We start from the raw sequence: 26244 nt of genomic DNA, 5'->3' as shown, positions 1-26244 counted from the left end.
AGTGTCTCAAAATAATTTTAAAAAAAAATCAGTACTTGGCCCCTACTTTCCAAAACTGGCATAACAGTGGTTCATAACAGACATACAGTAAGTAACAGCAGTAGAATTACTACATGGACTAACAGATGAACAACTACAAAGCAATAAAGGTCCAGTTGGTAAGATTGAAGAGCATCTATAGGCAGAAATGGTTTAAATATTCATTTTAATTCATAATATTCAGGCCTATTTTATTCAATTTTGGCCAAAATATGCCCCTAAATTCTACACACTGGATTTGTAATACAGTTATTCACCTTTTTTTTTTGTCAATTCCATTCATTATCTTTCATCATTTTTAGCTTAATTGTGCATTTCAAATGTCATGCCAAGAAAGCTTACTTAATTCTACAGAAAAAGAATGACAGAATTTATTTTTTGCGTTTTATCTATACTTTTTTCAACTATGCAAATTATCATGTGCTTAAACACACAACACATTAAACCACAGAATCTTTCCATAGGCTGCATCTGTCACCCACCGACCCCTGCATACACAAAGCCTCATATTCTCACCCACCCACCCACACACACACACACACACACACACACACACACACATCACTCTGACACACTGTCGCTCTCTGTGACTCTCTCTCTCTCTCTCTCTCTCGGCTTCACCTTTCTCACTTCCTCCCTCTGACGCTCGCGGAGAGTCCTTAAAACCGCGCTGACAGCTCGCAGCTCGCGCGGGTCCAGGTCGTCCCACACATATCGGATCATTTCAGGAGAACGTGCGCAAACCTCGCGCGCTGTTATCTTCGCTCAAGAGCTGCGACGGCGGACTGCTCACCACCGCGTAGACCTCCGGCTTCCACTCAGATACAGGAGTTATTTTTGGCTCTTTTGCGGAATTTAAATAGAGACAACATTTGCTATTAAAAGGGAGTGAGGAAGACTTCAGAAAAAGTGAGTACACCGTCTGAAAATCAATAAACTCAGTCCAAACTTGAAAGAAACAACCGTCCTCCTGTAAGTTTTATACTGCTTGACGGATAAACAGCATAATTTTAAGCTATTACCATGAAATGATAGCTTCTTATTGCCTTAAATCATTACAAGTAAATCAATACTTCCTTCACTTTTAACCCTTAACCCTTTGAAACCTGAACCTGACATCACTTTTCTTGTGCTGCCTACAGATACCTTTAACAAACATTTAAACCTTTGAACTCTGAGCAAATTGGTACAATTTCTTAAAAAAAACTAAACAAGCAACTTCTTTAAAAACATTCCACAAATTGCAAGAAATTAGTAGACGTAGAAAACTGTATTTAAAAAGGTAGGAGAAAATGTCTCGGAAAAAAGTAAAAAACTATATTATATTATATTATCTTGATTGCATATTTAAAATTACGTTAGAGAATTGTTATTACTGTTATTATCATTCACGTTTTTACTACTTTTTGGGTCATCTCCTATTCTGCAGGTCGTTGCCTTCTTCCCATGTTTTGGAAAGAAATCAAGCCACTTTTCTCAGGTTTCAAAGGGTTAAAAGAATTAGATTTTTTCCGAGGGCAATTTTTCTCTCCTGCTAAGTTTTATTGATGTAATTACTGTCTTCATGCACTGTATTTCTGCTTTCTGTGCATTGCATAAGTTGAAAGAATTGCATGCCAGTTGCCCACAGGTAGACATGAAGCAGACTTGAAGGCTGCTGTCAGGGTGGGACAGGTGTTAAAAACAGACACCAATGATTTGTTCAGCAGGACCTCCAACTTGTGGTTTGGTGTAGTGCCAGAGAGGCTGGGAGAGCAGACAAATCTGTTGCAAGACTCAGACAACACTTACTTTAGCACTTGTCTGGTGCAGGGTGGTTATTTCCCCGTTGCGCTGCCAGTCTGTAGAGTGTGTTTGTGTGTGTGTGTGTGTTGAAGCAGATTATGGGTGTTAATTTTCAGCAGTGGAGTCCCTGATATCTGCTTACAATGTAAACTGTCTGCTGCTGAGAGAGAGGCGGCTTGAGGAGGAGGAGAAGTCAGGATTGTAAATGAGTGGGAGCTCGCTGGTTTCATAACTTGGACCGCTCGGGCCAGAGGCTGAATGAGAGACAATCTCAAGCTCCCTCCACTACAATCTGTGGAACTGCAGTCTAAGAGCCCCTAAGCAAGGCATTAAGCCACACTGAAGGGTGGGGAGTTAGTCGGAGGCAGGCAGCAGACACGGGCGGATTATGAGACAGCGGGACCCTTGGCAGAGATATGTAAAGGTCCCCACATCCTCTCCCACAGAAGAGTCATACAGACTTTGTAGTAATATTGCTTTTTTTTGTTGTTGCTACGCACCTTTTTGTGGGTTTTTGTTTCATGTCTCTTTAAAGTAATGTTGTGACTTTTTTTGCCATTTTGAGTCTCTTCTTGGTTGGTACATGTTAATTTGAGCAACATTTTGCAAGTGAACGCCACAGGGTTCACTCACGCTCTGCATTTCCGAGGATAGCGAAGGACCCGCCTTACTCTGCCATAAGGCCGTGACGCACCGAGCCAACAGTCAGCCATTTGCCCAAGTTGGGCTGAAGATGAGCATCCGCAGGCCTGGTTGCTTCGGTGTGTCCCGCACTGTTGGCCCTCATTGGCTTTTTTAGACTGATCGAGCAGCAGAAGTTTCAGGCTGTTCAGTCTATCAAATATTGGAAAATATTTAAAAACAAATTCCATAGAGTCCAATAGGAAATCTTTATGTCGCTTTGACCAAAACCCCCAAATATTCATATATATTTAATAATATTTACTGTCACTTAGAAGAAATGAGCTCTCAGATTTTTACATCTGAGAATTTTTTTCTTGAAAAAAGACCAAAACGATGACGTATTAAGTTTTAAGTATCAAGTATAGAGTTCCTGCGCATTTTTACCAATGAATTTGCAAATACATACATGCCTATTGGTCATTGATTTGGTGTGTTCCTGTGCAACTTTTTGGCCATAACATGTTAGGGTGATGCAGCAGAGGGCTTTTGTCCCTTGCTAACATTTTGGGCCCATTCAGTTATCCATGCAGGGCAGCAGGACATGCAGCGCCGGGATTAAGCCACATTGCATGTGTATCATACAGTCTAAAGACCAGGTGTAGATTTCAAGGGGGATGCAGGGGACATGTACCCCTCAATATTTAGAGCATTTGCATTTATGTCCTTAAATAAAACATGAAAATAGCAGAGGACTTTTATTTAAAAAAAAAAACCAAAACAAAACTTAACTAGTACTTTTACGTTTATTTTGAAAAAACAAAGAAATAAAAAAGACGATTGCACCTCAAATTGATGCAGGAAAGCCATAATTTGGTGCTACCCTTGCTAAAGACATTTCTGCAGAGACAAGTGTGATGTCACAGAGCCACAGTAACGTCCGCCTGGCCATAATATCATTCACTTTTTTTCCCGCCATAAACAAACATCATATATTTCTTAAAAGTCGTGTTTTTCAGTCAGAAATTAGCTTGGCTTCTTCTACAAAGTCCTGATTTGAATAGAAGGTTCAAATCTATTTCATGTTGTGAGGCGGCCTCATGATTTATGTCAAGAGCACATTGGTCAACACAGACTAGATAACAAAAATTAGATAAATGAATAGGACAGACTTGGTAACACGTATAAGTGTAGCCACCAGGCAACAGCAGGTTGTGGTTTATATTGCATAGCGACAAATACATTTTCCAGGAAGTAAAGCCTGAACCACTGGAGAGTCATTACTGACCAAGCAGACAAACACATTACAGTTTTCATCCAAACACACGGTGATTACCGTGATCATCACAACCTCAAATTCACTCAAGCCCTCATACAGTACATGAACCCTGCACAGGAAAAAATAAAACTTTCATTAGATTTTCTTACATGTTATGTTACAGCCAGATCAATCAGGTCCTCCACCACTTTTCTTTAAAATGTTCCTTATCCCATAAAAGTACTGATTAGAGTGCCTTGTGTTTTTATTCCTTTTCACTGAGATTCCCATTGCCTCTGGTTACTAGATTGCCAAGCTCTTTCAGTATTTTTAAAAGGAAATGAAAGACCTATTCTTTTAATCAGGTTTTTAAATTTGTAGTACAGTCATAGGCTTAGTTCAAAGTATTTCACTGCAATAAACTGAGCTGTCTGTACAGTAGGAGGACCCAAATACTTATGAAAATGGTACTACGTGACCAGAGAAAACAGAGAAAAAGGGCTCTGCTTTTGCTTAAGAGGTGGAAAACAACTACAACTACCAGAATGCATTGTGTCGCACCAGACCAATAAATGCTCCCACTGGTGGCTAACATAATAAAAGCTTTTCTGTAATGACACAGGAACAATATGATTGTCGGCTGGTAACAAACATTCTCAAATTATGGTTAAAGATTAAGCTAAAATATGTTTCTGAAAACATTTTATGCGAGAAATAGGTGACACAGTAACAGAATCTTGGTTCATTTTTTATCAGCACTGCTTAGATTTACTGTTTGATCTCAGTTTTTTCAGCCTTCCTTTTTACAATACAGGAAACAGTATGGTGCAGTCCAATCTGTAGCTCGAGTAACCGCCAAAGAGCCACTAAAAATCTGCCAGATGGCGCGACTTTAAACTTGGAGATCAGCGGGGCGCTAGTAGGCGTAGGGAAGTTTACCATATTTCATTACACATACAACTCACATTGTTATGATGCAAATCTAGTTGAAAATTCCTTTAAGTTTGAATCATTTTTAAAAATATTATTTAATCCCTGTTACGGTTTGGGTACTGACTTTTATTTATTGATTTTTAACATTTTATATGTATTTTTTATCCAGTCTTGCAACATTTTATTTGTGTTCATTATTTTTGCTTTTTATTTTATATTGTTTCAGTTTTGCTATGTGAAGCGTGCGTGTGAGCTACATGTTTGCATTAAAGGTGCTATGTAAATAAAGCCGAGTTAACAATGCAAAGCTCTGAGTAATGTTACTTTGCTTGCATGCATGCTTTGCAACTAGAAGTCTAAAACCATCTCTGTCTGAAGCTGTAAAGTAATCCATGTTCATGTCGTAATTTCAAGGCTGTGGAGAGAAAAAAAAACATCAGCAAAATGTTGTATTGGTTTGACAGTGATATAGGTCAGGAGGAAGCCTCAGCTTTACCCTGTTTGGCCCTGTACTACAAACCTGCCTGATCTGTGTTATTCTATCTGTGTGTGTGTGTGTGTGTGTGTGTGTGTGTGTGTGTGTGTGTGTGTGTGTGTGTGTGTGTGTGTGTGTTGGGGCATCTGAGTTCGTGATAGGATCAAATGACTCTCAACCACTTTACTGTAATTTGATTAGAATACTGTCTTGTTAGATAGTGAGTAGAAACAGCTGTCTGTGAGTTAACTGTCTGACTTCAAAATGCAGTAGTTTAAACCTTTTATAGTATATGTTTATTATTTTGTGCACGTTTGCAAAAATCATGAATGCTTTGCAAAATTTGTTTTTATTCGTTAAAACAAGTTTTTTGGCATTTGTTGCATCTCTGTAATTTTTAGATCTGCACAATTAGCATAATGTTATTTGTTTTTTCTTGATCACCTAGCAGTTTTTGCACATGAACGAAATTATCTTATCATTTTTTACAACTGGTGCTTGGTAATGTAATGTTAGTCCTTTATGGTTCTCTTCTGCAACGTGACTGGATGCTGCCTGATAATGTATCAACTTGCTGGAAATGAAAATCGTTAATGTTAGTAGATACAGGAAATGAAGGGAAATTAATTAATTTGTGGCACTCTTTAAATAACATAATTTTCAAGTGAAAAGGCTCAAGTCCCAGTAAAGTCACAAGTCATTGGTGTTGAAGTCTAAGTTGAGTTGCAGGTCTTTCTAGATTTTGTCAAGTTGAGTCCAAAATCATTACATTTGTGACTGAAGTCCAAATCATGTGATGCAAATCCACGCTTCTGCTGAGGTTATATTTCATGCAACAACTCCCAATTTAAAAGAATTAAGATTTTTAAGGTTTCTAGAGGTAAATTCCTATAGGTTTGTTTTCATAAAATATGCAGTGTACATTTCTGAGACATTTTTGTTTAACAGAAGACATGTTGACATGTAACAGTGAGAACAGGTGCTGCTAATAACATTAACTATGTCTTTATTCAAGTGTCCCAGAGAGGCATGACAGTATGTCAGTGAGCCTGAAACTTAGGCAGCAAAGTCAAATTCAGCCGTTATGAATTGTTATTGTTTACACCTGTGCTCTACGATGACACATCACATCTCCTGGGAAACAGGCCAATGCACTTGTGTTTCAAACTAGAAAATCAACTCAACCAAAGCCGACTAAATTTGTCCTGTCAGGTGATTTTGTTTGAAGCCAGTCGACTTTCTCTAACAGTGATTCTCTTTGTTGCTTTTTTCAGATGCTGATACGTCGGTGGTGGTTTCACGGCGGTTGCTAGGTCGCAGCTGTCTGTCAAGGCTGACATGGAACGAGAGGGCTCGTTTAGGAGGTAACACACACACACACACACACACACACACACACACACACACACACACACACACACACACTGTCACACTCACACTCACACCAGCCAGCAGGTCTCATTCCTAGAGTCCCACTGCAGCTCCAATACTTTTTTTTTTCCTTTTTCTGTTTTTGTCCCCGTCCTTTGGGACACACACAAAGGTAGATGAAAGTGAAACACACAAACACACACACACTCACGCACATTCCTGAATGACCTCATTCATTCTTTCATTCATGCAAACATCCCCCTAATCCTCCTTTGTTTAGTAATTAGACCACAGCATTTTCTCTCACAACTCTTCCTGTTGTTTCAGAGCCAGAAACAAGAAGTGTCTAACTTCCGGGTTGCATCCACGGCCTTAACTTTCACAAATGTAGAAATATTCCCTCTTTCTCGATCTTTTCACGACGCAGTGTTTACTCTGACTCCCTTTTCATGCTTTGCATCATCCATTCTTCAGGAGAAAACTTTTGACTGAAGTGTCTGTAGATTCAGTTGCACAAGGTACAACACTTTTTCTGAGAGAAATTCATCCTTTCTTTGATGCAAACAGTGTGTGTGTGTGTGTGTGTGTGTGTGTGTGTGTGTGTGTGTGTGTGTGTGTGTGTGTGTGTGTGTGTGTGTGAGTGAGTGTCTCCTTATGTGTGTATCTGAGCCCAGGGCTCCTGTTTCTCACACTGACCTATTTATGCGGAGTTGAGCTGAGATCCAGGTTGACAGACGGACCTTCAACTCACACACACACACACACACACACACACACACACACACACACACACACACACACACACACACACACACACACACACACGCACGCACACACACCTTCTCTGCTCTTCCCTGCCATATTCTTTTACATGCCTCTGATTTTCCATCCTCTGTTTTCTCTTTCCCACCTTCTATCTCTCCTCTTACCTCCTTTTTCTATTTCTTCTGCTTTTCAATCATTTAAAGGGTAAGTTCGGTATTTTCAGCTTGGACCCTGTTCTCCTTTGTTTTTGTGCCTAAGTCACTATTTGGAACACCATGTTTTGAAATTGGTCCTGTATTAAACAAGAACAAAACAAGCCGCAATTTTTCCACTAAAGTGCTTGTTTTTGCCACTGATGGACTCAGATTGTTAGTTTAAAGTTTAAAGAAAAAACATGTTACAGTGACCCTTTACTATATAGTACTGAATTGTGGAGTTAAATGGTTGACTGTGTTTTCACTATTTTCCTGTTTTAAGCTTTTTTGGGTGGGCTAAAAACCATAGATCGATGACACACTGGGGCTATACTCAGCATAACCCCGCCCCTGACAGTGTAGAAGTATAAAAACGAGCAGCATCATTAGCGTGTACTGTGCATTTTTTCATGATTATGAGACCGTTTTTAACATACTACTTTTTTTGGTCATTCAAATTTGGTCAGGTGTTTAATAACACATCTTTCTGTGACGTGACAAACCCGGACACATTTTAATTATCACTTTACACGGACTTTAAGTGTGTGACAACAAAGATAAACCTTTTTGTTACTGAGTGTGGAAATTGACATGTGAAAACAGGGTCCAAGTTGAAAAATACCAAACTTACCCTTTAAATTCAATTCATTTAAATTCTGTAATTGTGAGCAATGTTGGTTGGGCATGGATTATTAAAAATGTACTAAAAACAAAGAAGAAAATTAAATAATTATACAGCAGATGGCAGTAAAAAAGGAGTCGATATCAATGTGATAAATAAATAAATATTGAACAGTGATTAGTGAATTTGGCCAACATGAGATAACAGCTTGAATACAGCTATTATCTGTCCTGGGCCACACACGGAGGAGGAGGAAGTGAAATGTGTGTCACCTTTAATTCCTTCCTCTCCCTCTTGGCAGCTCTCGAACCTCAAAGAGTTCCTTTGTTCGCCTGGCACAAAAGCTCACATAATCACATGGTCACCAACTGGCATGGACTGGCAAAGGGAGAAATAGAGAAGAGGGTAGTGAATTAAAAGTTAAGGTAGGGGAAGTAGGAGAGAGAGGTGGAGGAGAACTGAAACAAGAAAGAAAAATGGTAAAAAGGGCGTGTGAAAGAGTGAGATAGAGACTCATGAGGCGCTTGTTCTTTTCATTCATCCTCCTCTCGTTCTGTTCAGTGTGACAAACAAACACTCATGGAGTGGGAATATGTGGTACCTTTTCAGTTACTGGAGTAAGTACGTGTGTGTGTGTGTGTGTGTGTGTGTGTGTGTGTGTGTGTGTGTGTGTGTGTGTGTTTGTGTGTGTGTGTTTGGATGGAGGTGTGTCATATCTACTTTTGCAGAAATTACTGGTTTTGCAGATACAATGAATGAATGTCTTAGTCTTTTTCATTCATTGAAAAGTAGAGACAGTGCAGCATTAATATTCTATACATGGTTTCTATGGACATGGAAAACCTGGAAAAGTCATGGAATCAGTAAAAGTCACTGAGTTTTGGCAAAGTCATGGAATTTTGTTGTGTGTAATTAAATGAATTGGTACAGTAATCTTCCAATAACAACCTTTCACGTATTGTAACATAAGGGCAAACTTGTTTTTCTGTTGACATAACGTGGCAAAAGTATGCTTTGACTTAGGGCTGCACGGCCTTAATTGAAAGACGCACAATTTCAAGTACAGCAAATTTTGTGGAAAACTCCCACGGTTCTCATTTTCCATGACTAATATCAGCCAAAACCTTCCACTTTAAGACAGATTATGTATATATGTGATGTAATGTGGAGGCAGTAGTTATTGGAAATGAGTCTCTTGTGTGTGTGTGTGTTCAAAAGTACCACAACTTCATTGGCAAGTGACACAGACACAGTGAAGCCCAATATTTTTATGAAATTTATTATTTGTCCTTGGAAAGTTATGGAAACGTTTTGAAATTTAGTCTGTGGAAATTTGTGGGAACCCTGCATATAGATGTAAAGTTTGCAGCATGCGAGCTGGTTGCCTGCATATATGCAGTGCATGCATAATACAGACATACATACAGTATATACATACACATTTACTGTGTCTAGCTGTAGAAAGGAACATTTTTTCATTGATTGCACCGGATATATTTGAGCAATTGTCACTAGTTTCATTTGCTGTCTCCTGAGTTTCAGATTTCACACCACATATTTGTACTTTGTTCCTCTTCTTTGTACTTTTTAGGGCCCTCGTTGACATAATGCATACCTTTGCAGCTAATCCTAAAGATATAGGCTATGATGCAGGATTGTCATTTACTATTTTTAAACATGCCTGTAAGCAAAAGTAAAAACTAACCCCAGATTCACTCTCGTTTGGCATTCCGTGTTGCTATTTTGCATTTTTTTTTTCCAATGCTTTGTATCTTGGATGCCAGCTGATTATAGTCTGGCACTTGGTCACTACCTTTTCATAAAGCTCCTACCTCACTTGAGTTCGATGGTGGTAGATGTCCATAATTAGACCAAACACGAAAAAAAGAAAATACAGGCAGAGGGCAGAGTCTCTGCAGAAAAAAACCACACACTTCTAGTGGGTTGTAAGTGATTGAGATGGATTACTTCTGTATGAGCCTATACATTGTTTTTTTAGGAAAATCCTGCATGGTATACCTTAAACCATCATAGGTACATTCCTAACCTCAACTTGTATCTTAACAAAAACTAAACCTAAAGCCCATCAATTCTTTTCTTACTAGCCCTTTGAGGAAGTGAGGACAGGCAAAAATGTCCTCAATTTCCCCTTTCCAAATACTGCATGTCCTCACTGTTACAGTCTAAATCTCGACAGACATGTACGAGCAACCACAGACATTCATTTGCATATGATTAAATCCACAGATTAAATAGTTTTGAGTTTATTTTTTGACTTCACTACTTTGACTTTTACTGCAGAGACTAAACTGACTATTCATTTTTGTTTCTTTGCCATGGATCAACCTCTAAATATTTAGTGCATCCTCTCCTCTCACCTTCTGTTTTCCTCCTTTATACCTCATCCATTCTTCCTCTTTCTTCCTCTCATCTCTCTTTCACTTTTTCCTCCATTCATCTTCTCCAGTTTTCTCCTCTCTCCATTTCTCTCTGTATTTTTTCTTCCATCCAATTGACTTTCCTCCTGATCGTTCTCCCTGTACCCGCCATTCTGCTAAATATGTTTCCAAAGCAGTATAGTGCATACATTAAGGTTGTGTAAACATTAGCAGATGGCTAATAAAAAGTAATCACCCATCAATAAAAGCAAATGCTGTCAGCCCTTAAAAATCGGAAAAAATTAACGTTCTTTTTGTGCACAGCAATTGCACAGCTTTTGTATTTTGATTTTTAGTGTCTGTAGTAGTTCTGTATTTTATATTTTTGTGTATCCACAAACACCAATTTGAAGTGAATACATCCTGCAAGAGAGCATTTTTTGATAGACTTGGATGTTTCTGACACAAAATTCACTGTTCTTATTTCACCAAGAAATATAGCTTTTGAGGTACAAACAAAATAAACAACCCCCATTATTGTCTTTGGATGACTTTAAGTCCTTTATGTATTTTCAATGGACTCCACCAGGACTCCACCATTATTATCCAGTACCACAATGGACTGCAGTTTCTGCTTATAATTATTATTTTTTCTTTCCGTCTTTTGGATTTCGAGGAGTCTCCACAATAAGCTGAGGTTGGGCAGCGGCTCGTCCTCCAGTCTGACCGACCTCTCGCAGACGAAAACCCAAGGAGCAGGGGGAGGAGGGGACAAGGGAGGAACAACTGGAGGACTGGCTGAGGAGTCCAGCAGGGACAGAGGGACCCAGCAGAGGAGGGCCGGGGCCAACGCCACCTGGAACAGGTTAGTGTGTGTGAGCCATGATGCTTTACTTAACTACATGTATTTTTACACGCACATGGACATGTATGCAGTATATGTGTGTATGTGTGCCTTTTTTCCCTGAAAAGACGCCATCAGCAGAAAGCTCTGTTGCTGCCGTTCTTCATGCTGTGAATAGAAATCTTTTTTTACACGCAGACACACATGCATGCACATGAGCACCAACTCACTCTGTCTCTCTTCCCTGAGGGTCCATCATCTATCTCTATTTATCACAATCCTTCGCTCCTCTTTTCATCTCATTCTGCCTCATAGAGCCTTTTCTTCTTCTTTGGTCCTTTCTCTCTTTTTTTCTCTGGTTATTTTTATGGTGTTTCAGCTTTACTAGACAACAGAGAGTGCAAAGCAGGAGCTGGAGGTCTGCATGAACAACATGAGCTGGACTGAAACCTGCAATAAAACAAGTCCATGCCCCCTCATGACCTTTTCTGTTTTTCTCTCCTGTTCTGTATTCTGCTGTCTTTTACTTTGTTCACACTTTGGATTTCATGGCTTTAACACAGATTCACAGTTTGCATGATTTTATTGCTTTATTACCCTGAAAACATGTGACACGACATCACTGAACCACAAACACTCAAGTTGATTAACCTGGACACCCTTTGATAATTTACATGATAAACAAGAGAAGAAAATAATATGACATCTGTGAGTCCAGCTTTCACTGGATTACAGATGGAACAACAAACAATTTAGCATTTAGCATTTAACACTCACATTAAGATGATCGTGATTCATTTCTGTTATTGGGATAATCCTTAATATTGTTTCCAGCAGCTCCCAAAGAGACTAATGGACAACACAACACTAAAGAGCAAAAACAGATTTACACTCCAACCTCAAAAAACGCAAAAGATCTTAAAAAAAGCTTTGCCTTTTAAAATAGCTGAAAAGCCTGGCATTTAATGATTGTTGGAGTATTACTTAAAAGGATTTTCACTAAAAAGAGATATGTGTCCCATCTGATGCAAAACAATATCATTTCTTTACAAAATGTAAGTTCAAGTGGCCAGGATGGGCTGCACAATATGCTAAAAAAAATTCTATTGCAATGACTTTGACAGATATTATGATATAATTCGCAATTTTAGTGGGAGTGGTTATTTTGCATCTTATTTTGACTGAAAAAATAAAAATAAAAATGATGATGATTTGTTTTTTTGCTGGAGTCTTTATCAGAGTTCTTTTAGGTCTTGGTTATGATTTACAGGCCGGAGCATTTCTGTAGCATCACAATGATTCATTTGTAATGAATTTGTAATGGTGACACACTCTGCTATAAAAGAAGTTGCAGCTGCTGTAATTGGGATATTGCAAAAAGGCAAATGCCAAAAAACTAATCTTAAAATAATGATAATAATAATAATAATAATAATAATATTTTGCTTACTTGTGCAGTCCTAGGTCAGGATAATAGTAACTTTGTAAAAGTCTTGCAAAATTTTCATATCATCCCATGCCTAATACGGGGAAATTTCAGTCTAAGACATTCTCTGTTGTTTTATTAATTTTGCACTAACAATAAAAGAGACTTGTCCATTTAAACACCAGAAGATAATTAAAGCAGATCTACATTATATCTCAGTTTGCATATTGTTTATTAACTGAATATTTTTCTATTGCTCTACACGTTAGACTGTGAAAATATGTCCACTCAGTGTCTCCATGTTTCCTCTCAGCATCCACAACGCAGTGATATCAGTGTTCCAGAGGAAAGATTTGGGAGAAAATGAACTCTACACCCTGAATGAAGGTGTCAGGTCAGCTTTCTGTCTACTCACCCGTCTGTCTCCTTGTGTTTTATTTGTCTGTTTTACTGACTCTTGCGCTGACTTATACACAATCATGACAAATGTTGAGCTTGAGCTGGTTTGTATTTTAGGAAGAAATCTGACTAAATTATAGTGTTTTACTCTGTAATTTCCCACCTTCCTGTGCTGTAGTGTTGGCTTTCTTGCTGGCTGAGACACTCCTGCTCCCATATAAAAACACACAAAGGCAGCTTCAGCATGCTAAATTTAGTCTGAACAGACACATTAACACATGCACAGTTACAGTTTTTGTTTACTCCCAGCTATTCTTTTTTTCTCCTGCTGTTTTTGACTACACACAGTCCACTGAATCAGAAACAGCTTCAAGGTAAAAGGGGAAATGACAGGTGGAGGTCACAAAGGGGTCACTGCTGTGTATTTAATTACAGTATAGCTGAGGGCAGAGCAGACAGGGCTGTCAAAACTGACTCCACTCATGTACAATAACTAACTCGCTGCAGACACATATACATACTGTACATGCACATACTCTGACTCAGGCTGTTGTGTCTGTTGTTGTTTTGTTGAGCAGTAAATGATGTAGATTACATAAATATTAAAGGTCAAGTTTTCTCTTCCTGTAATAACGGCGAGTGAGCTGGCATACCTAATCTCTACATGTGTCAACAGTTATCAGTGGAAAATCTTGTTGAAATGGTTTTTTTTTTAGTGTGAACAACATGTTTTCTCATTTCCTGAGTCTGTTGCTGTTTAAACACTACAGCTTTCCGGTGCACGAGAACTAATTAGTTTTGGTTCATGTTCAAGTTGCACAACAATACTGGCTTATCATCTGCATTGGTAAATAAAGGCTTGAAAGGGATAGTCTGGATCTTCAGAAGTGGGGTTGCATGAGGTACCTATCCATCATCAGTGTATTACCTGCTGTAGGAGGCGTTCAGCTCGCCCCTAGTTTAGTGGAGCAGGCAGAAGAATCCCCACAAAAGCTAAGCAACGTACTGTTGTTGAAGGGGGCAGCAACAAAATATATTTGTGCCACCTAAAAAAATCAGTATCAGTTTAAGTGTATGCTCTATTTGTAATACTTTCACTGCTTTACCTTGCTGTCAGACACAGATTTCTGATGGGGAATTGAAGCTGTTATATCGCTCTCTTCAAAACCAGATTCCATTGAGAAAAACAGTCATTTAAAATCGCTGACCACAGCCTCGACCAGTTAGTTTGTTTGTGTTATTGTAAGACTTGGCATTTAAGAGGGTTAGTTCGGATTTACTAAAGCCACACAATTACAAAAAACTAACTGATAGACTACCAGTGGTAGACCAGGAACTCTCCTGTGGTCAGCAAGCTAAAATGACTGTTTTATCAATAGAGTCTGGTGGCTTTGATTTGAACATTGATGTGGGAACCAAAGCTAACACCTAAGGTGGCTAAAATATTATTTTCTGCTGTACCCGTCGACAGGAGTATATTTTTTAATTCATGGCGGTAATCCTGCCTGCTATTCAAACTTGAAGCATGCTGACTACATCTACTGCATGTAATATATTAACTATGGTTAAGTACCTCATACAGCCCCCTTTCAAAAGATCCAAACTATTCCTTTAAAATTAAATATCGGCATCAGCCCGAAATGAACATTTCTGCTGATATGACAGGCTGATAAGATGACGCTTAAATTATGCAACTTTAATTAGTCTAAATAGTTTGAATATACCTTGGTTGTGGTTACTGTCAGGATTGTCTCAGGGGGAGCTTCATCCAAGCCTATTAACACTAGATGAATTTTACAGTTTTGTTTGAAAATGTTAAATAAAAGTAAATATATTAAGGGTTTCCAGGGTTATGGAAAACCTGGAAGAGTCACTGACTTTCACTATCACATTTTCCAGGCCTGGAAAAGTCATGACATTTGTAAAAATCATTGAAGGTTTTGGAAAAGTCGTTGAATTTTGTTGTTTGTAATGAAATTGCGACAGTAATTTTCCATGGATAGGCTTCCATGTCATTTAACATAACAGCAAATTTATTTTCTGTAGTGTGTCAACATAATGTAACTCTTTGTTGATTTGTGATGGTTTCTTTACCATCATGTACATTTATTCGTTTTCTCCCTGCATCACCTACATGTATGCACGCTAGCTGGAATTATGTTTGAATAAAATTTGTATCTACTTTGTTTAAAATATGCCAAAAAGAAGAAACATTATAATGGGCTCTTGAAAAGTCAAAGTTTTGAAATTTTGTCCATGAAAATATGTGGGAACCCTATATTTCTTACATGTAACCTGACTTGATGTAGATATTTATTTTTCTAGCGAACGTGTACATTTTGAAAGGCATATTTTACAATAAGAGTAATAATAATGATGAGTTTACTCCACTTCAGGAGAAACTTGTTGTCCTTTGCAATTGCAAGTGGGGGAAAGTATGTGCATATATCAGCATCAACAGTCAGCTAAAATAAGTTTGAAAATATTGATATATCAGATATTGGCAAAAATCCAATATCATGCGCCCGTATAGGTTGTGTTACTGATGGTGTGTAGTATGTCTGTGTCCACCTAAGGTATGTATGTACTCATATGCACTCATGTTTTTTTTTTTTTTCAGGCAGCTGCTGAAGACGGAGCTGGGCTCCTTCTTCACTGAGTACCTTCAGAACCAGCTGCTCACTAAAGGCATGGTGATACTGAGAGACAAGATCCGCTTCTATGAAGGTAACTGACGCTAAAAATGATCAAGACCCTCAGTTTGTTTGTTATGCACTTAAATCTTATTGTCACATAGTTAATAACTAACGGTGCCACCTTGCTTTGTGGAATAATGTTCACAATGCCAGTGAGTCATTTCAGATTAACTCAGAGATGAATGGAGACATGAGGAGTTTTTATCTCAGTGTGACAAAAGTCACAAATGCCTAGCGGGGAAAATAATCATTGACTAAGATATCAGATGCTTTAGTTAACCCTTGAACTACGAGTTTGAACTGACAGAACATGGTTTTATCTCTCCACCATCAGTCTTTGTTGAGGACATTTTCCTGCAGTACACACCTGTGTGCACATATGCACACACACACACAGTCAGAGTGAGAGCAGCCACTGAAGAAGTGAGAACAAGACACAGAAATCAATTTGTTCTCTCTGTTGTGGTAAACGCGTGACCTTTATTTGAAGCACAGTTGAAATGGTAAAACACATGCACATACACACATGCACGCACACACACACACTAACTATGAGACATTTTCAGTGCTGTCGTCACAGCGACCAGAGGGGAAGTGATGCTTTACATCAATTGCACAACATCCAGTCAGAGAGAAATTTAAGATTAGACAAATTGCTACGGTACATACTGTGACTCACAGACCCATTGTTCTGGCTTACTCAGTATTAGATTATGTGTCTGAGGGTGTGTGTGTGTGTGTGTGTGTGTGCCATACTTCATACTACATATCTGGTCTTCCTCAGGATAGACAGCATCTGAATTTTTACTTAACAAATCACAGGCTCTCTCATGTCAAACACTGCGAACATTAAGACTTTCCAACAACCTTTGTAATGATAACAAATCACAAAAAGTTCTTAGATAACAGAAAATACATCTCAATTATGTTGCTGAGGTCTTCCAAAACATCATAGAACATTATCTCTGGTTGACTGCCGATGCCAGAGAGTTTTGTTGCTGTCATTTTGCAAAAACTTTGTTGTTATGAAAAAAGACAAATATCACAATGTTTTTGACGAAATACCTCAATATCGATATTGCGAAAATATTGCAGGGTTGACTATTGGTGCTCTCCCAAAATGTTTTCACGATGAGATTTCTAATAAACAGTCATCAGAAATGCGTAGGGAGGGTATCAGTACCCAACACCTTTAAGGTATTGACTGAAATAACCCAGTGTCATCTTTGAAATGAACTTTTTTGGAAAAGCTGAAAAAAAGGGGTAGGATTTGATACATTTTCCCTTCCTCCTAGTCCTTTCGGACATTAAATACTTTTTTTTACTTTTTTCCTTACATTTTATTTGGCATGTTTGAAATAAAGATCTACTGTAAATCAAACATATCCCGAAATTGGTATGGTATTGATATATTGTCCAGCCCTAGTGGTGATTCATTCTCTTTATGCTTTTGTTATAGGTCAGAAGTTGCTGGACTCCCTGGCTGACACATGGGACTTCTTCTTCTGCGATGTTTTGTCCATGCTGCAGGCCATCTTTTATCCTGTACAGGTACACACACACATACATACACATACCCATGCACACACAATATTCTTCTTTCAAAGCTCTTCGTCGACACCTGCGTGTGTGTGTCCTCAGGGAAAGGAGCCATCAGTGCGCCAGTTGGCTCTGCTCCACTTCAGGAACATCATCACCCTCAACCTGAAACTGGATGAGGCTCTGTCTCGACCCCGAGCCAGAGTTCCTCCTTCTATCATACAGATGCTGCTAATACTACAGGTACACACACACACACACACACACACACACACACACCTCTTTCTTTATCTTTTCATCTCCCTTTCACCCTCTTTGTTTTACAGTCTCTCTCTCACACACTCACACACCCAAAACAAAGCTTGCACAAACATCCATTACTGATGTTGGGTGAGTGAAAAGGGTAAATGACAACAGATGGAGGATCAGAGGGTACAGAGAGCTGTTTTTTTCTTGCAGAGGGATCTCACAGGAAGTAATCTCGCAGTGAACACAGAGCACAGTCGTCTTCCCATGACCACTCGGTGCCCTCTGCACTCTGCCTGTGTCTGTTTGTGTCAGTGTTTGTCTGTGTAAATTTTTTAAAGAGCCATATGTCCTCCTCCAAAAAATTGATTATTACTACAGAGATGCAGAACTCATTGGCAATAACTTGTTGATGCAAGAGGTGAAAGGATTACGTGATATTTTCGTTTCATCTGGTAAATGATGACAGCAGAGACATTTATGTGTCCCCTGTGGATAATTTGCTTCAGTTCATAAACATTTCAAAATAAACTGCAGTAACAGTAGACAGCTGATATCTCCCCAAAGTAAGAAGTCTGACCTTTGGAGTCTTAAGTTATATGCCTTTTACATTTATATATATTTATATACATATAACTGAACCTGGTTTATTTGAAGTAGTTATTCACCCATTGTGCAGCAACTTGTAGCTGCACACAGTCAATTTTCCATTACCTTCATTACTGTGGGAACAGCAGAAGAGTTTACTAATCATTTAACTGCGATGTTGAGGTACTCCTTTTGTAGACAAAACATGTTAGGATTTCAAGTTAATGGAATACATCACCCCCCAAATTACCATTTGTGGATCAGTTAGTCACTCAGTGTTGCCATCTGTTTGTAAAGAAAATGTTATTCTTCTTGCATGCTTCAACAATGAACGAAGAATCCAAAAACACTAAAATTACTTCAAGTCATGCATTATGATCCAAGTCTCATTTATCCAGCTGTATGCTCAGTGCTTCCCAAACAGACAGCCCTTTCTGATGGAGAACAAAATTAAAGTTATCTATGTTCTCTTTAAAGCCAGACTCCATTGACAAAAAACGTAATTTTACCTCACTGAACACGGGAGACTCTGGATTGTTTCTGCCTAGATCAATTAATTTGTTTGTTTTTTTGTGTGTGTGACTTTGGTGTGTTAGAAGGTCAGCTTAGATTCACCAGAGACACACAACAACACAAATAAACTACCAATCGAGGCAATGGTAAACCAGCCACTCCCATGTTCAGTGAAGTAAAATTACTGTTTTTGTCAATGGAGTCTTGCTTTGAAGAGAGCACAGATACATTTCACTTTCTGTTCAGTTTAAATTCATAAGGTTTTGGCGAAAATGCATGCCTGTGGGGAGTCCTGAGCATACAACTAGATAACTGAGACTTGGACTATACCACGAGTTGTGTAAGACTTAGTAAAATGGTGTTTTGTTACAGTTTTGCTGTCTTTAATCCCAGACCCCTATAACTTTAATTTATCAAGAATTTTCTCAGTTTTTGGATTCTTCGTTCACTGGAGGTATGTGAGAAACCAAAGCTTTCTTCAAGAATTCAGTGGAGCACGGGATGAGTAATTGATATGCAAATAATTTTTGGGAAGGCGTATTGCTTTGCTCATTTCACAAAATTCACACCAGGTTTATTCATTCCCTGCAGTTTCAGTAATTGCTATTCACATCCATATTTTACAATAGAAAGATGCATTTACAATATTGCCTCATTTCCTGAGTGCATTAGGGCAGGGTTTTTCAACCTTTAGCTCAAGACCTCCTGACAAGTGGTTGTAAGATGATTAACAGGAGTAGAAAGAAACAAAAACACAACATGATCTTTATTTTTGGTCTTTTCTCTAATCTTTTATTTTATTGTGTATGATCATTACAATATTATTGACGCTTTAGACGCTCAAATTTCTTCCAACAAAGTCGCCCTTTATTGGTCAGATGTGAGATGTGGGTTGGGGAGTGAATTTGAGTGGATTAAGTGTGTTCTCAAGTGTGTCTGGGAGTATGAACTGTGCGTCTGTTTCTGTGTGGGTTACTTTGGACATCATTGTAGTGACTCATTGACCCAAATCTGCTGCTTCTAGACTCAGACAGAGAGAGAGGGCAAGACAGCAAGACAGAGGAAGGTATGGGGAATAAAAAAGACACAAGAATAGAAAAAGGAATGTATTTATTGTCCTGTTTCACCCATTGTGCACAGACATATTCTGCAAATTTACTTTAATTGATCTGTTTTAACAATAAATATAAAATCAACAGGTACAGTCAAAGATTTAAAAGCACACAAAAAGCTGGGCAGCTAAGACAGGAGGCTGAATGTTTGCTGTTTTTTGCAACCTCTTGTTTCATCTGTTAGTAATTTTCCTTTAGTTCTGTGACGCCAATTCGCTGAAGTCTGGTCTATTTATGTGGTTTGTGTCTGTACTGTGGTTTTGATGCATATGCTCAATGATTCAGAGAACTGAAACTTGATTGATCTCTCCTTTGTTCTGTGAAGACTCTGGAGTTAAGGTCTCTGAGTCCACATGTATTAGACCCCTCAGCGCAAAAATTAGGTCTCATAAAAACTGTGGAGGCGAGTTTTATGAGAGCGTGAACCTTTCAAACAGAAAAGTTCTTGTTTGTTATTCTTCTGGCTCTCCATATTGATTCCCGTTGATTATGAGGGTACTTTGTGTGCCACTGATCTACTTAAAAACTCGCTAACTTCAAATGCACAGTGGCTCTGTGCCTTGCTGCAGAAATGAAAGCTGTGATGCCTGTGTTTCCTGGCAACAGTGCAGAAACAATCACTTGTGCACTACGAACAAGAATACCCATCTGCCATAAACAGGGCAATGACGGTCCACATATGCCGAATGGATGTATGGTGAAACGGGATGAGTGCAAAGATGTAAGAAGAACGCCCCCCTCTTTTTCATGAAGAAAACTGGTTGTAATTGTGGTTTGATAGCAGATGTAGTTTTTCTTACTTACATTCTCAGTAGAGTTCTGTTGACCTTAAAATGAGACCCAAATCTGGCCCATAATTCTGTCAAGGGACAGTTCAGCCCCAAATACAAAATCTTCCTCTTACCTGTAGTGCCATTTATCAATCTAGATTGTTTTCATTTGTTGTTGAGTGTTGGAGGTATGGACCATAGAGATGTCTGCCCTCTCTCCCGCGTAATGGAACTAGATGGCACTCAGCTTGTGGTGCTCAAAGTACCCCCCCAAAAAAAACCCACATTTAAAAAAACTCTACAGGAATTATGGCACACTTACTCAAGATCATCCAGACCTTGTTGTAAGCAGTTTCATGTTGGAACTATATTCTTTTTGCCAAACTAGCTCGCCGACCATATCACTGCACAGAAGGAAGCGTGCATCTACGGCTAGCATTGCCTTGAGCATGTGCCTCTCGTCCATGAGTAAATGCACGCTTCCTTCAGCGTAGTGATACGGTTGTGGTAAACTCTTCTTTTTCTGCCAGAAATTTTTCATGGCTTATAAAATTTCCGCTATCACCGGCCAACAAGCAGCGATTTGTGGCAAACACAAGCTAGTGTTTATTGTTTATGTGTGTGTTTATGTGTGCTGCAGGGAGTCCATGAATCTAAAGGTGTAACAGACGACTACCTTCGCCTAGAGTCTCTCATCCAGAAGGTGGTCTCCCCCTACCTCGGGACTCATGGGTTATATTCCAGAGATGGATCTTCCAATTTGCACTGCTCCTCCTGCCTATTAGGTATGTGCGTGTGAGTGCATGCGTGTAGGTACAATCAAAGTTTTTTTTAAAGGTTAGATGTGTCATGATCCATTATGTGTTCTTGAACTTGTACTCTGTGGTGTTTTGCGTGTATTCAATTATAAAGTAATCAAAACTGTAAGGCTATCTTTCTTTACTTCTCACTCTCTCTTTCTTTCTCCAGAAAAACGTCTGCAGCGCTCCTGGCCCTCCAAACCAGTCAACACCCCCGTCAACAAGAACCCAGTGGTACGCTCCAAGAGCTACAACGTTCCCATGCTGACCCCAGTGGTGGAGTATGATGTCGACTCCTCCACAGGAGGCGGCACAGCCATCAGACGTCACTCTGTCTCTGAGATGACTTCCTGTGTGGAGGAGAGCAGCTCTTTGGCTGAAACCACAACCACTGCCACCAAAAACACCAGCAACACCAGCACATCTAGCCTCGCCAACCGCTCTCCAGCTTCCACAGCCTCTGCAGTCTCCGCTGCACTTTCAGGTACATCTAACGTAATAAATGATGTAAAAAAACCACTCACATCGGCACATTTTACTCTTGCAAGAGGCTTATCTTTCTCTTAAATGCAGACTGGCCAAATGTAAACAAAATGTTGAAGTACCACCTTATGTTGAAAATTTAAAAAAATAAATAAATCAGCTTATATACGTGTGTGGGCAAAAACAGGCATAACTTGTGGTATATTTTGGATAGCAGACTCATCTATTAATGCCAGGAATGAGTTAATCTGGGGGTGTTAAATATATTTATATATATATAAGCGTACTCTGATGTGAAAATGCATACAGATTGACGGGTCTTTCAATGTTTAAGAGGAGTTTTTCAACAATGTGCTTTAGTTTAAGACTGTCCAGTATAAACCTTTTCCATCTTACATTTCACAAACATTTTGGGTTTTTTTTAATCATTAAGTACCTGAAATAATTTGGATGCAGTGAACTGTTTCAAAAGGTGTCATAAAGCTGTAGTTGTTAAAGCAAAAATCGAAGATAAAAGCAAAGAATATTTGGAAATTTGATGTTGAAGTCGTCAGCTGATTAGTAAGGGACCCAGAAAAGGATCACATTTTATACACAGTCTGTTTCTCTTAAATTTCTGGTGTCGTCCGTGCAGACACTGTGACCTCCACCCAGGACCCCCAGCCCAGAGACGCTGACAGTCCCGCTGCTTCCCACGCACTCCAGCCACAGCATCACTCCCCCTGCATCCTTCCAGAGCCTTCTCCAGGTGAGGACACACACTGCACAGGCTCGCTGGTGTCAGACTCCCCCGCCTCCTCCAGAGTGCTGGCTCAAGACACGAGCTCTGGTCCCAGTCCTTCTTCCAGCCTGGAGATCATGATGGACCACATCCCGGAGTCTTTGGACTCAGAGCCGGAGCATGACGGCATCTTTCTCAACTTCACACGACGCTGTTCTGGAGGGTCGGACACACAGCAGAGACAGCAGCAGGCAGTGTGTGGTGTGACAAACACACATGCACACATATAAAGAGATGCAAACAATGCTGAGCCACAATGACATTCCTCACACCACGTGACACTTCCTGCTGTTTTTGAGGAGACTCTGCATCATCAGGGATCCTTTCAAACTAAAATATCTTGTAAGAAGATGTGACCATCCCTAGAAACAACTCTGACCCTGTGCTGTCTGGTGAAAATAGCAATTTCGCCTTCTTTTATATGTATTGTCTCATTTGGAAATATCAGCACTGGCCTATCTGCAAAACTATAATCACAGGTTTAGCTTTGATTTTTCCCTGTTTTCTTGTAAGAATGAAAACATGGAAAAACACATGATGATGATACATCCCAGGGGCATGTACATGCATATGCTGAAAAATGTTTTACCACCATAAATATTTCTGCAATAGTAGAACTATTGAATAGATTTGGCTGTCAAAATCAAGCTTTTTTAACATTTCAAATGTAAAAGAAACTCAAGTTTGACCAGTGATGCTTTGTTATTGTTGGTTGAACTTATTTTATTAACTGATGATTAAAATATTAAATTGAATTTTGCACTTGTTCTTGCAATAAATCTAAGTCTAACCTGGTATTTTTACATCATTTAGAGAGATGTGTTTACACAGTAGTTAAAAGAGCAGCATGCAGGATTTCTAGCGGAAACTTCTCCCATGTGCCAAGCATGGACTGTTATGATTCCTCCAGCGCTCATTGCTAAGGAGGTTTTTACTGGGAGCCAAATTATCCGCAGAGGTGTCTTTCTCTCCTAAACCAACAGACCCTGTGATTGTCACCATTACAATCATATATAGAGCAGTCTCACATTTTAATTTTAAAATCTGGCTTTTATGATGCTGTTCGCTGTGGACTGGCTGCAAACTACAGCAGCCGACCCATGGCCCCGTCTGGAGTGTTTGGTTTAGAAACATGGCGCAGCAACACAGCGATCTCCGTGGATATCTTATTCTAAGGTAATGAAAACACAACCATTCTTATTTTCAGGTGATTATACACTGAAGAAAACATACTTATTATATTATATTTATATTATGATAGTATATCCCTTTGAAATTCGCACACTGGATATTGAATGGACTATAATTGATTACAGTTTATATCAAAATCTTTGCTTTTAAGCCTCATCTACATAAGCTCAGTGATAAATTCTACATCCTTTATTTTTCTGCTGCTTTAATGTTTGATCCTTTTTCCTGATATCATCAAAATAAAAGCTAATTCGGTCTGTTTAAATTTAGGGTAGCTTTTAAGTGCATTTTAAATTTTATGGCAGAGATTATTATAGTGGACAGCATTTTCTTTTTGATTTATCTTAAAATTAAAGCATTTCAGATAAAACATTTCCACTTCCTGCCACTTCTTGCCAAGTCAAAATTGTCTCTGAAAGTTGCATCAGTGCAGAGGATGTGTGAGTTTATGACTCATTCAGTGTCTTTCAATCAAGTAAATTTTAGGGGCTTTTTCAATATGATAATATTTTTTTTTGTCCAAATTTAACCGAATATCTTGTGTTGAGAAATGTGAGGTGCCAGATGTTTAAATATTTCCACATGTTAATCAAAGACAATATTTTCACAGGTACATACAGGGCCCTCCCCACTGCTGATTCTCAGACTTGAGGTATGTTTAACCAGATACTCACATCTTATCTCAGCTTGTCTCACGTGTGTTGTTGTCCACTTAAATAACAGAAAGCCACGTGTAAAGACTTTGTCGTGCAACAGTATGTTCTCCCCAAGTCTGTCCAAACAGGGACAAACAACATTTGATCTGATTTTCCTTTGTTTACTCATCTGGGAGGAAATCATATCCAGACCATAAACGCTTTGTATTTATTAACGAATGCAGCTTTTAAAGAAATCTGATGACAAATCATGGACCCATTTTAGTGTTTCTAAACAACAACATGGACACGGTTTAGCCGATACACAAATGTGATGTTTCCTTACTGAAATATACTTTGAAAAAATATATATCTGATTACTAATAACATAATTTGCTATCATCAATAACTATGGTCTATAAAACATTTTGGATGAAAAGTTTAACAGCTGTATTTATTCTGCATTAGAACATTGTAGTCATAAAATCCCAAAACTATGGAAAAAACCCCAAATATTATTAGTCTATTTTGGTTAAGGTCGACATTAGATTAATGTTTTAATTTGACTGTTATGACTTTTTGTCATATTTTGGATGACATGCTTTAGTATGATGGTTTTTGGTCATATTTTGGCCAACATAGTATACAATGATTTTTTGGTGATATTTTGAACGACACAATATATATAGTATTTGTCACATTTTGTGATTTTATGGAGGACATATTATACTATGACTTTATGCTGTAATGTTTTTGACATACTATGAATTGTTGAGATAAGAAAAATTTGCAGACATAGCCATCTTGTGTCATAATTTTTCACAGTGCAAGGTGTGTGTGTTGTCTTTTACTTGGATTATACAATAATACAGTGGAGCAGGTAGTTGGATAAAGGAAATAAAAATGGCAAAGTAGCGCTTTAAACCTTGGATGTACTATAGGGAAGTCTGGATACAGCATGGATGTATTATAGTAAAGGGATACAGCCATGGGGGCGGGGTCTAGTTCATGAAAGCCCTTTTTTCCGGGTTTTGAAACGCGTAAAATACCCGGATCTACTGTCCCATTGGCTTTAAACACTTGGCGGGAAGTTGGTGGGTGGGCCAATCAGAGACACCTGTTCGCTGCTAGGGGAGGGGCTTACCAACAATGGCGGTTTGTGGGGAAATGAAGAGCGTCACTATGCGAAAGAAAGTCCGTATTTAAATGGCTTTTAATAGTTTTTACTGTCTGCTAAATCAAAACTATACTTGTAACGAACATGTAAAACGTTTTGCTGCAGTTGTTTGAAGAACCGGACGGGTTTTCTGGACAAACATGCCGCTGAACGCCAAACACCGGAGCAGGTAGGGGTCAATATTTACATTTTCTTCCTTAAACTTTACACGCATCTCGCGTGCTTTTGTTTGGTGTGCACTGTGCAGTGGTGCAATTGTTTTTTCCCTTGAAACTTTACTTTTTTGACGATAGATCGGAGGAAAAACTGCGTGTGTTTAACTCTTAATATTAATTGCATTAATATTACACGCATTCATTGCTCTGTGCACAAAATGCGCTTTCAAAACCAGGAAACATAATTTACAGCCACATTATTTTCTACTTTCATTGAGTTTATTCTTTAACCAACAAAATTCCTAATCATAAATATCAAATATTAATTGATTTTAAGCATTTAAATGTCAGGTTTTTGTAATGCCACCATGTCTTTATATGAAGAAACGCACATTTTAAAAAATATATATATCTTTTCAAAATATAACGTGTAAAGTTTATTTGTATT

The 26244-nt window shown here is 38.7% G+C and overlaps 1 protein-coding gene across 3 annotated transcripts; it reads left to right on the top strand.

Annotated features, from left to right (window-relative positions):
• Positions 1-703: 703 nt before the first annotated feature.
• LOC121961572 (proline-rich protein 5-like) lies at positions 704-23393 on the top strand. 3 transcript variants are annotated; one of them, XM_088072641.1, is made up of 10 exons: positions 704-948; positions 6386-6475; positions 11121-11306; positions 13025-13105; positions 15731-15837; positions 17266-17357; positions 17448-17588; positions 21215-21359; positions 21544-21858; positions 22492-23393. In XM_088072641.1, the coding sequence occupies exons 2-10, from the start codon at positions 6450-6452 to the stop codon at positions 22866-22868; spliced, it is 1470 nt and encodes a 489-aa protein (XP_087928767.1). In that variant the 5' UTR covers positions 704-948; positions 6386-6449; the 3' UTR covers positions 22869-23393. The 3 variants fall into 3 exon arrangements, with proteins under 3 accessions (XP_087928767.1, XP_087928766.1, XP_087928765.1); XM_088072640.1 differs by having other exon boundaries at positions 11118-11306; XM_088072639.1 differs by having other exon boundaries at positions 6386-6476; positions 11110-11306.
• The last annotated feature ends 2851 nt before the right edge of the window (positions 23394-26244 follow it).

This window comes from Plectropomus leopardus, chromosome 22, assembly GCF_026936395.1.
Source record: "Plectropomus leopardus strain MGB_pleo_1.0 chromosome 22, ASM2693639v1, whole genome shotgun sequence".
NCBI classification, from domain to species: domain Eukaryota; kingdom Metazoa; phylum Chordata; class Actinopteri; order Perciformes; family Serranidae; genus Plectropomus; species Plectropomus leopardus.
This window is presented reverse-complemented; position numbering and strand designations above follow the sequence as displayed.

Bases quoted from the DNA above. Each gene is read 5' to 3' on its own strand.
- LOC121961572 (XM_088072639.1), top strand. From the start codon at position 6,450: ATGGAACGAGAGGGCTCGTTTAGGAGG. The intron at 6,477-11,109 runs TAACACACACAC...TCCGTCTTTTGG, and splicing joins GAGAGGGCTCGTTTAGGAGG to ATTTCGAGGAGTCTCCACAA. The intron at 21,859-22,491 runs GTACATCTAACG...TCGTCCGTGCAG, and splicing joins AGTCTCCGCTGCACTTTCAG to ACACTGTGACCTCCACCCAG.